We start from the raw sequence: 13424 nt of genomic DNA on the forward strand, positions 1-13424 counted from the left end.
CTGTCAAACAGCTGAAAAGCGCTCCCCTTTTAGCTTATTGCCACTTTAAAATGAAATTCTTTCGAGGGCATGGTTATGCCTGATATGCAGGCATCAAAGGGAAGGCAGCAGGTCGCCACCGCCTCAGGCAGTACATGCACCTTTTAAAGACAGGAATGAGTGTGAGGGGGAGGGAGGTGAACACTGATAACCAAAAAAAAGCTTCTCAGTTACTTTTTACACTCCCTGTAAAGCTGTTAAACGAAAAACCTCTTATATTTTCCAATAATATTTCTTTCTGATGGACCAGAAAAATATGTTGTTATCCAATGTTATTTTGCATGCAATGAGCAAATGGTATTGCAATACAAAAAAAATTAAACACTAATTTCGATGACCGCTCCCAGAATCCTCTGCATGTACACAGGGCCGCACTCTGTAAGGCCACGGACAGGAGCGAGCGCACTCTCGCTCGAGCGCCCTGCCGTGAGAGCAGAGGCGATTTGTGGCCAGCGTAGTTGCGCGCACAGTGGGGGGGGGGCGTGCCCGTGACGTTACGTGAGCGGTTCACCCTCATTGGCTAAACCTTGCACGTGATCAGGGCAAGCGTGACAAATGCAAAAGAATTTGTCTTGCCAAGCAGCGGAGCGCTCATGGGGACGTGCGCATGCGCACTGGTCAAACACATTGTCGCAATGTGTTTGATCACGCTGAGCGCGAGTGTGTTCGCTCTCAGAATGGACGAGCCCTAAGAGGTTACTGGAAATGTTTTTACTGCCTTCAACAGAAAGAAAAAGTGTGGAACATTGTACCCCTAATAAAGCGTGTAGTCTTTGCTGAAACCAGCTCACCCTGTATAACTCTGTTCATCATTGAACGGCTTTTAACCCTTAAGAAAAAGCTGTTAAAAGTTAGGAAATGTATTACAATAAATTATTCACAACTGTCTAATGACTGGAATAAATCATATCCTTTTTTTTTCTTCATTTGGACACAGATTCAATAAAGCAAGTGTTTCATGAACTTTTTAATATGGTATACGTACAAAGCTTTACTTCCTCCAACCCCAAGTAATTATGTTACAAGATGAAGACATCTTTTGTAAAAAGAGTCTCCCTGTAGCCCGGTAAAGCGTCTTTTTTTTTTTTTTTTGGTGTCAGGAGTTAAAAAGGTAATTAGTATGTAGTAACCCAAAACAGATTCACTTTCTGAGCCAGTAATCAGTAACTGATTACAATTAACAACAGTAAGTGGGTCACAGGAATGTCTAAGGGGAGCCTAGTGGTCTTTTATGGCTTAACCCTATCACGGCTGTAGGGTTTATTCTATAATGTCCCCCTTCTAACACTCTTGGCCGGCTTCTTGCCCTCTGCAGAGAAAGTCTTAGACAAAAACCATTAGGGGCAGCTGCCACGGCCAGGACTAATTGTTTGAATTCCTTGTGTCAATGGCAGGAAAGTGGAATTCAAGGATTAAGCCAGACATTAACCCTTTGAGCCCTGCAAATGCCAGAAAAGTAGTGCCGTGCAATGAGGCATGGGACCATCCGGCACTAGCCCCACTTGACAAGGTACAATGGCTTTTCACCAAAGTGAAAGTACTCACCCAAACAACACGTTGCCTTCCTTTTAAACCATAATGATAGGGTACCAACCCACCAAGTCAGAAGAAGTGATGCATTTCTAATTGTCAATTCTTGTCTCAAAAGTAAAAGACACAAAAAAGGTCCCAGAATGCTCTGAGGGGGGAAAAAGAGGGGTGGGTGAATTCAGTTTTGGTAGCATTATGGCCGCAGGATACACCAATTAGTGTAGACATAAAAGTATCGTTGAGAAAAATTAATAATTCTGTTTAATCAGCACTATTGTAATCTCTTCATGGAAAGCACACTTTTCTTACAATGATAAATGTGTATGTTTGGTGAATTCATGTGCTCTTATATCTGTATGCTAATCTTGTATAAAACTACATGCATTACAGAGATAGATAGAACACTACTGTACATTAGCACCACACTTATTTGGCAACAATTTTACTACTACTCCTCCTCATTATAAGACATCAGTTTTACCAATACTCATATGCAGGATTTCACAAAGTTAATGCAATTTAATGAAAATATACATATTGCCAGTGTTCTCCACAATAGTCTCCTGTAGAAATGGAGTAAATGATGGTAATGAAGCAATGGGAAGTTAAATAAAGTGAAATTTTAACTCTGCAGGTTACAACACCTTTCTGTGACTACTGTCCCTCATCAAAGTCATTGAAAGGAGCCTGCTGCTTATTTACATACATAAGTAACATTAGAGCTATAATGCTAACAGGGTTTGTTGCAATGCCTACAAATTTCATGCTGAATTCCTAGACCAAACATTTGGCCTAACAAATAAACAACATTGTTCACTCCTGAACGCAAGCCAATAAAAAGGGGAGTAAGCCTGACCTGTGCATTGGATCCAGCCAAGAATTTAATTTTAATCATTGGTTACACAGGAAAGAAAAGGGCAGATGCTTTACATTGACACGTAAATGTTAAAGAAAGAAAAAAATTTGGGAAATCAAGCAACACAAAACAAATGCAGCCCCAGGGGAAACTGTGTGCAATCTCTTTTAAAACAATTTATTTAAGCTCAATACAGTTTTTTAAAAAAAGGCCATTTTCTGAAGGGAGTTACACAAAGCAGCATGGAGTCTTGTTGCCTCAGCCTGAGGCTGTGATCTCCTCTCTCCACCTGCACTCTCCAGGGAGCTCAGGGATTTGGCAACCTTTCCACTCCGAGTTTTTATTGGTTTCAACTAAGCTGCCCTTTTTTTTCCATGGATTGGAAAGTTTCAATAATAATAATTTTTTTTTTTTTTTTTTTTTAAATGCAGCTATATTTTCCTGGGGATGTTTGTAAAGCGTTTACACACAAAAGCTTAAAGAAAAAAAACACTGAATATTTCAGCCCCATTACAAAGATCGGGACACTTAAAAATAAAACCCCAAATAAATAAAAGTAAAAAAAGAATTTCTTGGATCTGGAAACTAAACTTTTTTTTTTTTTTTTTTTTCGTTTGAAGATGTGAACTTTGCTTGTTTTACCATTTTTTTTAAAAAAAATGACGCATGACGACATCTGTCAGCTTTAAAAACGCAGCTATTGTCAGGTCTTTTATTTTGCATTTTTATGTGTTCTAATCTTGAAAAGGTTCCTGTAAGCTTTGATGTTTTAAATGAAATTATTTTCCCACAATACTGATTTACTTTTAAAACAGCCCTACTCCTAACCTCTGCAAAACCCTATTCATAGCTTTGAACTTAGCATATACAACAGGGGGGGGGGGGAGAAGTAAAGAAATGCTTGGCGTTAGCATAACAACTCAGGTGCTTCGGAGCCTCTTTTCAAATGTATTTAAAAAAAAAACATTTAAAACACAGGTTAACAAGTCAAGTGGCTCCATTCCCAGAGGCTGGGGATCGGGAGCTCACCCTGGCAAGCAGACAGCAATATTCCTCGGTCTAATTTACATTGATTTACATGGTCATTTCTCTGCAGTCATATTGCCAATAAATATAAAACACTCAGTCATTTATAGAAAAAATACTCTATTCCCATATAAATCCATATTCATCCTAATGTACAGTTATAAACACATTGTACAAAGAAGTAGCTTATGTTTAAAATAATGACTTATTTTATTTTTTTTCCTTTTAATATGTAGTTATAAATATATTTTGTCAAAATATATGATCATATTGTCAAAACATTTGCACATAAAAGTCATAAATAAGGTCAAGGTGAATGTTCAGTTGAGAGAAGTCCAGCCCATAACAAGCAGTCTGTTTGTGGTTTGTTTTATATTTTTAACGGCATCCACACCCCTCCACTACCATCTCCTGATAGTTTTTAAGGACAACTTTGTCATATTCGTCCAAGTATAGCATGGAGATTGCGCTAAGTTCTGTAGGGACGCAGCATGCTTTTGGGATGCTTGAGTTAACCGAGTTAACCAGAGTTTGAACAATAGCATGGTTGGTCGAGTTTAGGTGGTCAGCCAAGGGAAATGGGCAATCCCCATGGCAGTAAAAAGCCTGATATCCAGGAGGTGCCACAATCCAATCATTCCAGCCAACATCACTGAAATCCACATAGAGAGAATGCCTCCGGCAGTTTTTATTTTTTTTACGGACTCTCTGTTGCTTCGGGCTTCTTTTTACCCTCCTGGTCAGTGCATGTCCTCTGCCATCGTGGCTAAAAGTGATTAAAAGTGGCCTCATCTGTGACCAGTCTGCATCCTCTTGAGGTAATAATGATCGGCTAATCCTGACATGTTTCCCCTGATAAGATTTTGTTTGGTTGAGGTGAATCACCTCAATGGCAAGCCCATGGTTTATTTGCTTATCCTGGGTCCACCTCATAATTGCAGGGCTCACATCGAAACTTTCCCACTGTGTCACATTGTGATGGATCAGCCTGGTGTCCAGTAGCCTAGTAATCATATGTCCATTTGCTGCCAGAGGTTTCATGACTTCATATATATTTATCCGGTGAAAACCCTCTTCCCATGTTGGGCCATGTTCTATCTGTTCCCTATAGATTCTTAGCTCTGCTGAAGAAATCACCTCATTTTCAGGAATGCTGCTGAGGTTGAATAGAAAACGGATGCTTGAGTTTGCCGTTGTCCCTGCTACGTTCTCCAAATGTTCTAAAGAGGCAGAAAAAACAAGGGGAGAGTGAATATTTGTTATTTAAAATGTGACAACAGATGAATAATGTAACTGTGAATGTATGTAGCGGCTATTAAGGCTGAAGTACCTCCAAAGGTCTCTTTGGGAACAGGAAATTTGCCTTTGCTCCTTAAAGTGCATGCTGCAAATACTAACACGTTTCTGGTATTCTCTGTAATGTTTGTCCCTTTGTGATGCATACCACATGATTTTCTAACTTCATGTTCAAAATCACTTGGCAACCTACGCAGAGCAGTTAACATACAACGCTTCATTTTGACTTTAAAGAGTCTTGCTCAGGTTATCCCGTGATGTGAACACATAGAGCATGCCTTGTTGATCGTGTTACAGGGGGGAAAAAGTAAATTCCAACACAGTAATGATGCTGTGGATTAATAACTCAGATTTACTTTGGAAAAGAAACATCCGCTAGGAAACATTTGGATCAGATTACAGGGCCCTATTGAACAAACCTTACAAACACACAGCTGTAGCATTAAATACACTAAGTGTACTTTAAGTATTAAAACCGGTGGAAAAAAAAGGCAGCAACGCCTTTGCCTTTGATCATCAGGAACTCATAAAAAGTTCGAAATAGACCTGTATAATACATTTAGAAGAAATATGAATTAATCTTTTTGTCCCAGTGCACCATAGATAGACAAACGTCACTTTAAAGGTGACGTTTAAAAACAAAAAAAAACTATTTCTGAAAACCTGTACACAATACAAAAAGTGTTTTTTAGCTGTAGATTGTTATTTTATTTTTTAAATATTTATAAAAAATATTTTACCAGGAAAAAAAAAACAAAAAAATGACATTGAGGGTTACCTTTTGTTTTCAAGTATGTATGTAAGGAGTTCTTGATTAGGTATAATAGAGTACAGATCGGAGTGGTTTGTGATTTACAAGAACTCTTCACTTAAGCCAAACTAATAAATAATATAAAACATTTTGCAGAGAAGATATTACATTAGTTTCTATTGTATAAAACTGTGCTGGAATTCTTTTTTTAGCTGGAGAATAAATTCCTTGCTCATATATTTTTTTTTTTCTGGAATTCTTTTTTGTACATAAAGTATAGGGGAGTGATGCTAAGATTACATCAATGGTATAATTGTCAAACTTCTGCAATATACATTCAGAGATGTACAAAACTGCAGCTTTTGGCAGAAAAAGTTATTCTTACACCAAAGAGACTGCTCATGTTGGACTAACTTAAATGGTTTTAAACTGCTTACTCCCACAAGTGTCTGCAATTAAATGCAAGTTACACCTACAGGAGAGTATTGTTAAAGAGATTCATTACATATTTTATAGATCGTTTAGTGCTTCTTGTAGTTGTAAGGTTCCCTATTTAATATGCTTGGTTGATTACATGTTCTATGGGAAATTACTTTTCTGTTACTGTAACACCTTCTACTGCACAACACATCTGCGAATCTATATTCTCAGTGTAACTGTCCACTACACAATTCTCCATTATATCGATACATTGGCATGTGGTTTTTCAGTGATCGTTTAATGGGCAATCACACTTTTGCATACATTACAGATGTTATAAAGTGACAGCACACCATAAAGTGATGTAACTCCTTCCCTGCTGTTTCTATCGGTTATTATTTCAATCATTTTAAACAGGTTAAATAGCTTTACAAAAAGATAAACCCCTTTGCTGACCTCCCCCCTCCCCCCAGGCTGCCAAGGGGTTAACTGAAAAAAAGCCCAACCGTTATCAGAGGGTTAAATCATTAGGAACTTATATCTACATAAGAGAACATGTCGATAATTTCTATGAGACCCATACAACATATGTTTTCACATCAGTATTAAATAGATACATTGATGATTTCTGAATAGCTTTACAATGAAAAAAATGCAATAGTGCAGGTGTGTACCATTTCCATATAATATTATATTATACACACACACACACACACACACACACACACACACACACTAGGGTAAGTTTTACACTGCCGAGTCTGCACTTCAAGGCTTTACGGTGCTTTATTCAGATTTAACAAGTTAATGGAGGAGTTTTGGATACCTGTAAAATATTCCATGAGACCATTCTCCCCAGGAAGGCGGGAGGGGGGAGGGAGGGAGGGGGGGAGATGGGGGGAGGGGGGGGAGATGGGGGGAGGGGGGGGAGATGGGGGAGATGGGGGGAGGGGGGGGAGATGGGGGGAGGGGGGGGAGATGGGGGGAGGGGGGGGAGATGGGGGGAGGGGGGGGAGATGGGGGACGGGGGGGGAGATGGGGGACGGGGGGGGAGATGGGGGACGGGGGGGTGGGGGGGCTCACCCATCCATTGTAAAACCCACCAGAGCAGTTAAAGAAAATGCAACATCCATGTATAAGATGCACTCCTGGCTTGGGGAGTAGTCAGGAAGGTAATAGTTGCACTGTAAAGGTGGGCTTGTTCATGGCTTGGGGAGTCATCAGGAAGGAAAGTGATAGTTGGCACTGCAAAGATGGGCTTGTTCATGGCTGCCCACCCCAGGTTTAAATAAGTGGCTAGGGGGTAAACCTGCCGTGTACTTAACCCCTGGATAGGTTGCAGCACCCTGCACATGCATAGGCTTTTATTACATTGCAATGACCCCCCCTCAGGCATGTGCCAGGTGTATGGGCAGACAGAGCTCGCATGAGCCCACCTGGCCAGCACTCACCCTCGTGGTGGAAGCTCCTCACGGTGTTGGCCCGGCTGGTGGGTCTCTCGGGATACTCCAGGCTGATCTCCTGCAGCTCGTCCTCTTCCTCCGCGGACTGCAGCCGGTACAGGTCCCGCATGTAGCCGGGCACCACCGCCCCTTTGCTGGGCTGCGGCCGCTTGCGGAGGCCGAACATCTGCAGCAGCGTGGCCTCGAAGTCCCGCAGCAGCTCATGGCTGTGGCCGGACCTCCTCCCTGCCGCTTGGCCCTGAATGTCGGCGACTTTCTTCTTCCCCGTCTCGGGTATCAGGCTCGCATGGTTAGTGCCTCCCAGCAGGACTTGGCATAATAAGATGACCATCAGCATTCGGTTACCAGGAATCATGGTGTCTCTGGGGTTCAGAACACAACACATGTGCAAATAAATAGGAGGGTCAAGATGACCACCAGCAAGAACACAAAAACTCAACCCAAAGTGATAAGTCAGATCTCAGGGCAGCAGCACAGGGCTTCCACAGGCAGGGGGTGCCTGTAATTACTTAAGTCTAAATTGTTTACAGTCAGATAGCTCATCATCAGATAGCCACCATCCTGGTAATGTATGTGTGTGTGTGTGTGTGTGTGTGTGTGTGTGTGTGTGTGTGAGTGTGAGTGTGTGTGTGAGTGAGTGTGTCTATCTCAACAGTTCTCAAGACTTAACTCAAGAATAAACACAGGGCTTCAGTGCAATCTCCCTGCCAAAGCTTTTTCTACAGCTGATAATCACACACACACACACACACACACACACACACACGATTACCAGGATGGTGTGTGTGTGTCACCATCTCAACAGTTATCTCAAGATTGAGTTAACTCAAGAATAAACACAGGGCTTCAGTGCAATCTCCCTGCCAAAGCTTTTGCTACGGCTGATAATCACACACACACACACACACACACACACACACACAAAACACACCACACCACACCAAAGAGGAGATCCCAGTTACACATGATCAGGGGGTTTGGGGTTATCGCTCTCTGCGCTGTCCCTGGTGAGTGCTGCTGTAATTCTGCCAATGGGAGCTGCCGCTATCTTTAAATGTTTCCTGGCAAATAACAGCCAGCACCAGAGAAACCAACAGTGTGACCCAATCACAGCTTATTGCAACACACCAGAACATATTTGTTGTTGGGGTTTTTTTGTGTGTGTGTGTGTGTGTGTATACCTCTGTGTGCAGCAGCAGATCTAACAGATGATCTCTGAGGGTTTATAATGATGCAGGAGGAGGGTAGAGATTAAGGCAGAGGCAGAGAGAGAGGGAGAGGGGAACAAATTTAAAGGTCTACTCACTGACAGAAAACAAGGCATAAGAAAACAGTCCATGATTCTTGACAGCCAGTCTTGGACAAATTGGTTGAAAGGCTCAGGGGCTCGGAGGCAGTGCGCAGATCGGGGTGATACTATGGGACTGGCTCCTGAAATGAATATTTGAATATAATGAGACTCCAGCGAGAGAGACAGACTCTTTTACTTCCAGCCCCCTTGCGAATCACGTGGGGGGCAAACCACTCCGGGAACATGTCAATCACGCACATGCCCCGCCCACCAGGTGGCCTATATAAGGGGAAAGCCCCGCCCCCTCCCTGAAGTCATGTGAACTTGTGAGATTCGTGCAGAAGTCAGGATTGAATATTTCACTTAGGGAGATCTTGTCTTTTTTGGCCCCATTTGCAAGGGGTGGGGTGGGGTGGGGTGGGGTGGGGTGGGGTGGGGTGGGGTGGGGGTGCCTAGGTCAAAACACCTCATTTTTACCTCGATCATAATCTGATGTTAATAAATAAATATCACACATGTGGAAAGAATTGTGGTTTGCAGACAAGTGCAACACCTGTGACAACATGCTGTAAATAGAATGCTATCTCAATAGCAAATAATGTCAGAATGGAAAATATATGTCAGCATACAGAATGGAAAGCGGGCATTTAATATTGGAGAGCAAATGAACACACCTGCAGACATTAATTACTGTAATTGTGTTATTATATTTGCCTACATGTTAGGTGACTGACATCACAAGATATATATATATATATATATATATATATATATATATATATATATATATATATATATATATATATATATATATATATATATATATATATATATAAAAATCTTGTATGATATTTTAAGCATTAAATAGAAAACGTTACATTTGTCTCTCGTCCCCCCCTCCCCCTCCTCACGGGACCTGTATCCAGGGCCCCTATAATGACTAGGACGAATGGAAAAGTCTAGCCTTTTAAAGGACCCATTGAGAACATGAAAGAAACAGCACCGAGTCAAAGAACATGGCACACCTTCTGCACCTCTGTCATTAACATTCTCAAACAAAACGCCTACAAGGGCGAATCCCAGCCATTACACATCAATGAGGTTGTATATCCCACCCATTCTTACACAAATGTCTCAAGACATCCACACCCTAATGACAGGGACCCCCAACCATTCCAGCATAGGCAGCCTTTAGCAGCTCGCTACAGAGTGCAAGTGTGTGTCTGCAGACCGGCTGCACTGCAAGCACGGCCACTGCACACACACACTGCCTCTGCACACACACTGCCTCTGCACACACACTGCCTCTGCACACACACTGCCTCTGCACACACACTGCCTCTGCACACACACTGCCTCTGCACACACACTGCCTCTGCACACACACTGCCTCTGCACACACACTGCCTCTGCACACACACTGCCTCACCAAATCACTCTGCTCTTGTTTGGGCTTTTTCAGCCTTTAGTCTCCTTTCTGAAACCATGGGCACTGCAGATCCTTTATCCCATTGTGTATTATATAGAACACCAGTCAGTACATTTCCAAAATTATACAAGTACAGAAACAAATCAGAATGCTTGGGGAATGATCGATTTATTGACCGTTGAGGTTTTAAATGCAACTTGTATGGCGTATCCTGTTCCTTTTTTTTTTAGTTTACATCCATATATACCTATAGATAATCAGGACGGGTGATGAGTGATATACTTATATATCAAACAGAGGGTTTTTATAATGCAATATCTACGTTTTAATTATAGAAACTTGGCATCACAATTCACAAAGGCAATTCTCAGTTGTAAGCCTTTCCTATATATGAATAAATAAGCATCTTTCCATTATAAACTATTTCCATATAAATACTTTGATATAAGGGTTAGGGAAGAAGACATAGGTTGATCAGTGACCCGGACACCTGTATTTTAACCGCTTGGCTGCCAGAGCTGGCACTAAAGGAGTTAAACAGTAAACAGGTAGCATTTGTTGTATAGATTTGAGAAACGTTCATCCTGCCACTTCTCCTTCCACAATAACACCTCAAATTAACATCCACTCTTCTAGTTCTCACCTAGGGGTGTTCCTCCCATTAATCTCGCATTGCTCTATTCCAGTTCTATTTCTCACATCCACTCTAACTGCACAGGTAGGCTCCCCCATCACCTATGGAGTTCCTATTCACAGCTACTTATTTCCTTTAAATAAACGTATCCCTTCCGCCCCACCCTAACCCCCTCTCAGATTCACCTGTCCAGCTTTTGTTGATGTGTACGGTTGTGATCTCTCTTATGGGAACAGGTACATGGGTATTTCATGCAGGATGTAATACTTTGGAATTACAAGCGTCTCATGTGCCAATGCGAGCAGTGCATTATTAGGGTGTATTTTACATTACACTTATACATGTTGAAAACATGGATCACATCACTAAATAAACCCATTTAACCTGACCAAAGAAACACACTAGGAGTCGCTGAATTATAAATGTAGACTTTAAGCAAAGGAATAAACTAACAACAGCACTTTGAGAGACGTATCAAACGTTTATTTCAGATTCACATTGGCATGTGAATGTTGGCCAGCTGGAAATACCACATTGCCATCAGACTAGAGGGTAGGGGGGACCCCTTGAAAACCTTGTCATTGTGGGAGAAGAGTGTTGAGTTTTAATTACTATGAAATTACAGAATACATAATCTATAACAAAACAGAGTCTCTCTCAATGACGTGACTTCTCTTGGTGTGGGTAAGAATTAGAACAAGGAAAACAACCCTTTGGGAGATGTCCTCATCTTTCTGAAAAGAGTAATACTAGTTTATCATCTGGATCTGTGTATGATCACCCCAGCAACATAATACATACAAAGAAGGAGAGAGAAAACCCTCAAAAAATAGAATTGTTTTTTAAAGAGACTACAGTAATACTGAACAAATAGAAATAACAAAATCCACTTACAATCATTTTTCCGCACCTCATATTTTACATTGGTAAGAAGTCCTATTATAATATATACTTAGGTTTGCAATTAATTACAATAAAAAAAAGGTAACAAGGCTGGTAGGTGTTGTAGGTAGGCCATCTAAATGCTGTTGTAATTAATAATTTGCCCTACTTTTGACAACAGAAAATTGGCATTATATTTATTAATGGCAATTCCCCACTTTCTGATGCTACCTCTGGTGAAAAGCTTGCGTATAACCTTGATGAATTAACCCCACCAAGATTTGTTTAACAACGTATATTGCAGAGAAATGAGAATATAAAGTGGCAATGTATAAAACAAGTAGCTGGAGCAGAATGCTAATGTTTCCCTCATTTAACAGAACATGAGTTTCCTGCATGCAAGAATTCAAACCAGACACATCATGATTAAGAAACATGCAACAGGAGAACCTCAATCTCTGTACTAAAACTGATTTATAGGGCTGTGGGAGAGCTGAAATCTTACACTAGATGCTTTACTAAGAACATCAAAAACACACACGCTTCCTCTAAGTAATTAAGAACATTTCTGTGTGCAGGCGGAAGTTACAAAATCCAAGCAAATAAGTAAAAGGCAGATCACAAGTCAGAAATGTCTCCAAAGTACTCATTAGTCAAAGAGTATGTTGATGCATACCTACCTGTCCATTAAAACCCAGGACATAGGCTGGCTGTCAATCATTCACTTACCATACAGCACGCCCCTATTAGTAACCCCCTTTTATCTAGAGGGGACCAGGAATAGGGAATCAGATCTAGCACTTCGTGAGTTAATCAGGAATCAAATGGGTTTCCAGATCACATGCAGCCTAATGGATTCCTATACATTGTTGGGGTTTTTTTTTTTTTTGTGTTAGCTGTAATATCCCAAATATCTTACCCCATGTCCATCATCTGTTAGAAAAGCTGGCATGCTCCAGCCAACGTGTTCAAGAGCAAATGGGGGGAGGGAAGGTAGGGCAGGCAGTTCATTTTAATCCCATCAATTGCAGGGCAGATAGTGCAGGCAGCAGTAGAGGTAACCTCTTCAGGATGTTACCATGGACAGCCCCTAAGGCTCCTGCACCCTCTGAAAGTCCTCCCACCCAGGGGGGGTGGGGGAGCCACGCCTGTCCCATGAAGTCACATGAGATCTAAGCGACCGCAGTTTTATGGCTTCAAGCTGGTCCTTGTGTCGCCGCTCATCCTCAGATCTCCCTCTGTCTGCTCTAGGCTGTGCTGCTGCATAATGGCCACTCACTTTTCCTGCTCAGCTGTCAAGCTCGCAAAGCCTTTCATAGGGAGGCCAAAATATTGTATGCACATGGAGTCATTCTGACATCAAGGAACATTTCCTGCTCTGCAGGACTTTTTTGGGGGGGTTGGAGGGGGGGGGGGGGGAATAGAACATACATACTGTAGGTGCAAGGAGGGAGAAGTGCATTAAACACGAATAAAGGTGCTGTGCTTCACCTAATAAGTCACCTGCTTACCTATTTGTTAAATCTTCTAAATGTTTCTATTGTTAAAAAAAAAAGAAGAAGCAAGAATGAAGAATACATTCTGTCTTAGGCTGCGTCCATGGTACCTCTGCCCACGCGGACATGTCCGCACACTGAGCGCACAGCCTGCCTTAAGGCAGTGTTCGCGTACATGCGGCATGTGGGCGGAGGCAGGAGGGGGCGCTCGATGCGTGAGAAATGAGTTAAGGCTGCGGACATGTTGCCGCAGCCCGTGCGGAGACGCACGGAGGCTGAGGGAAAGCGGGTGCGTAACGTGGGGTTCACGG

The 13424-nt window shown here is 41.9% G+C and overlaps 1 protein-coding gene across 3 annotated transcripts; it reads right to left on the bottom strand.

Moving 5' to 3' along the window:
• Window positions 1-1812: 1812 nt before the first annotated feature.
• BMP4 (bone morphogenetic protein 4) lies at window positions 1813-12663 on the bottom strand. Of its 3 annotated transcripts, XM_075615127.1 has the most exons (4): window positions 12537-12663; window positions 8692-8812; window positions 7370-7743; window positions 1813-4671 (listed from the first exon to the last, which is right to left on the bottom strand). In XM_075615127.1, the coding sequence occupies exons 2-4, from the start codon at window positions 8718-8720 to the stop codon at window positions 3830-3832; spliced, it is 1245 nt and encodes a 414-aa protein (XP_075471242.1). In that variant the 5' UTR covers window positions 8721-8812; window positions 12537-12663; the 3' UTR covers window positions 1813-3829. The 3 variants fall into 3 exon arrangements, with proteins under 3 accessions (XP_075471242.1, XP_075471243.1, XP_075471244.1); XM_075615128.1 differs by lacking the exon at window positions 12537-12663 and having other exon boundaries at window positions 8688-8818; XM_075615129.1 differs by lacking the exons at window positions 8692-8812; window positions 12537-12663 and adding an exon at window positions 8344-8544.
• Window positions 12664-13424: the final 761 nt, after the last annotated feature.

This window comes from Ascaphus truei, chromosome 9 (assembly GCF_040206685.1).
Source record: "Ascaphus truei isolate aAscTru1 chromosome 9, aAscTru1.hap1, whole genome shotgun sequence".
Taxonomy (NCBI): domain Eukaryota; kingdom Metazoa; phylum Chordata; class Amphibia; order Anura; family Ascaphidae; genus Ascaphus; species Ascaphus truei.

Coding starts and splice junctions, on each gene's coding strand:
- BMP4 (XM_075615127.1), bottom strand. CDS start 8,720: ATGGACTGTTTTCTTATGCCTTGTTTTCT. Junction 7,744..8,691: donor TTTCTTATGCCTTGTTTTCT/GTCAGTGAGTAG, acceptor TCTGAACCCCAG/AGACACCATGATTCCTGGTA. Junction 4,672..7,369: donor GAGGAGCTTCCACCACGAGG/GTGAGTGCTGGC, acceptor CTGCCTCTTTAG/AACATTTGGAGAACGTAGCA.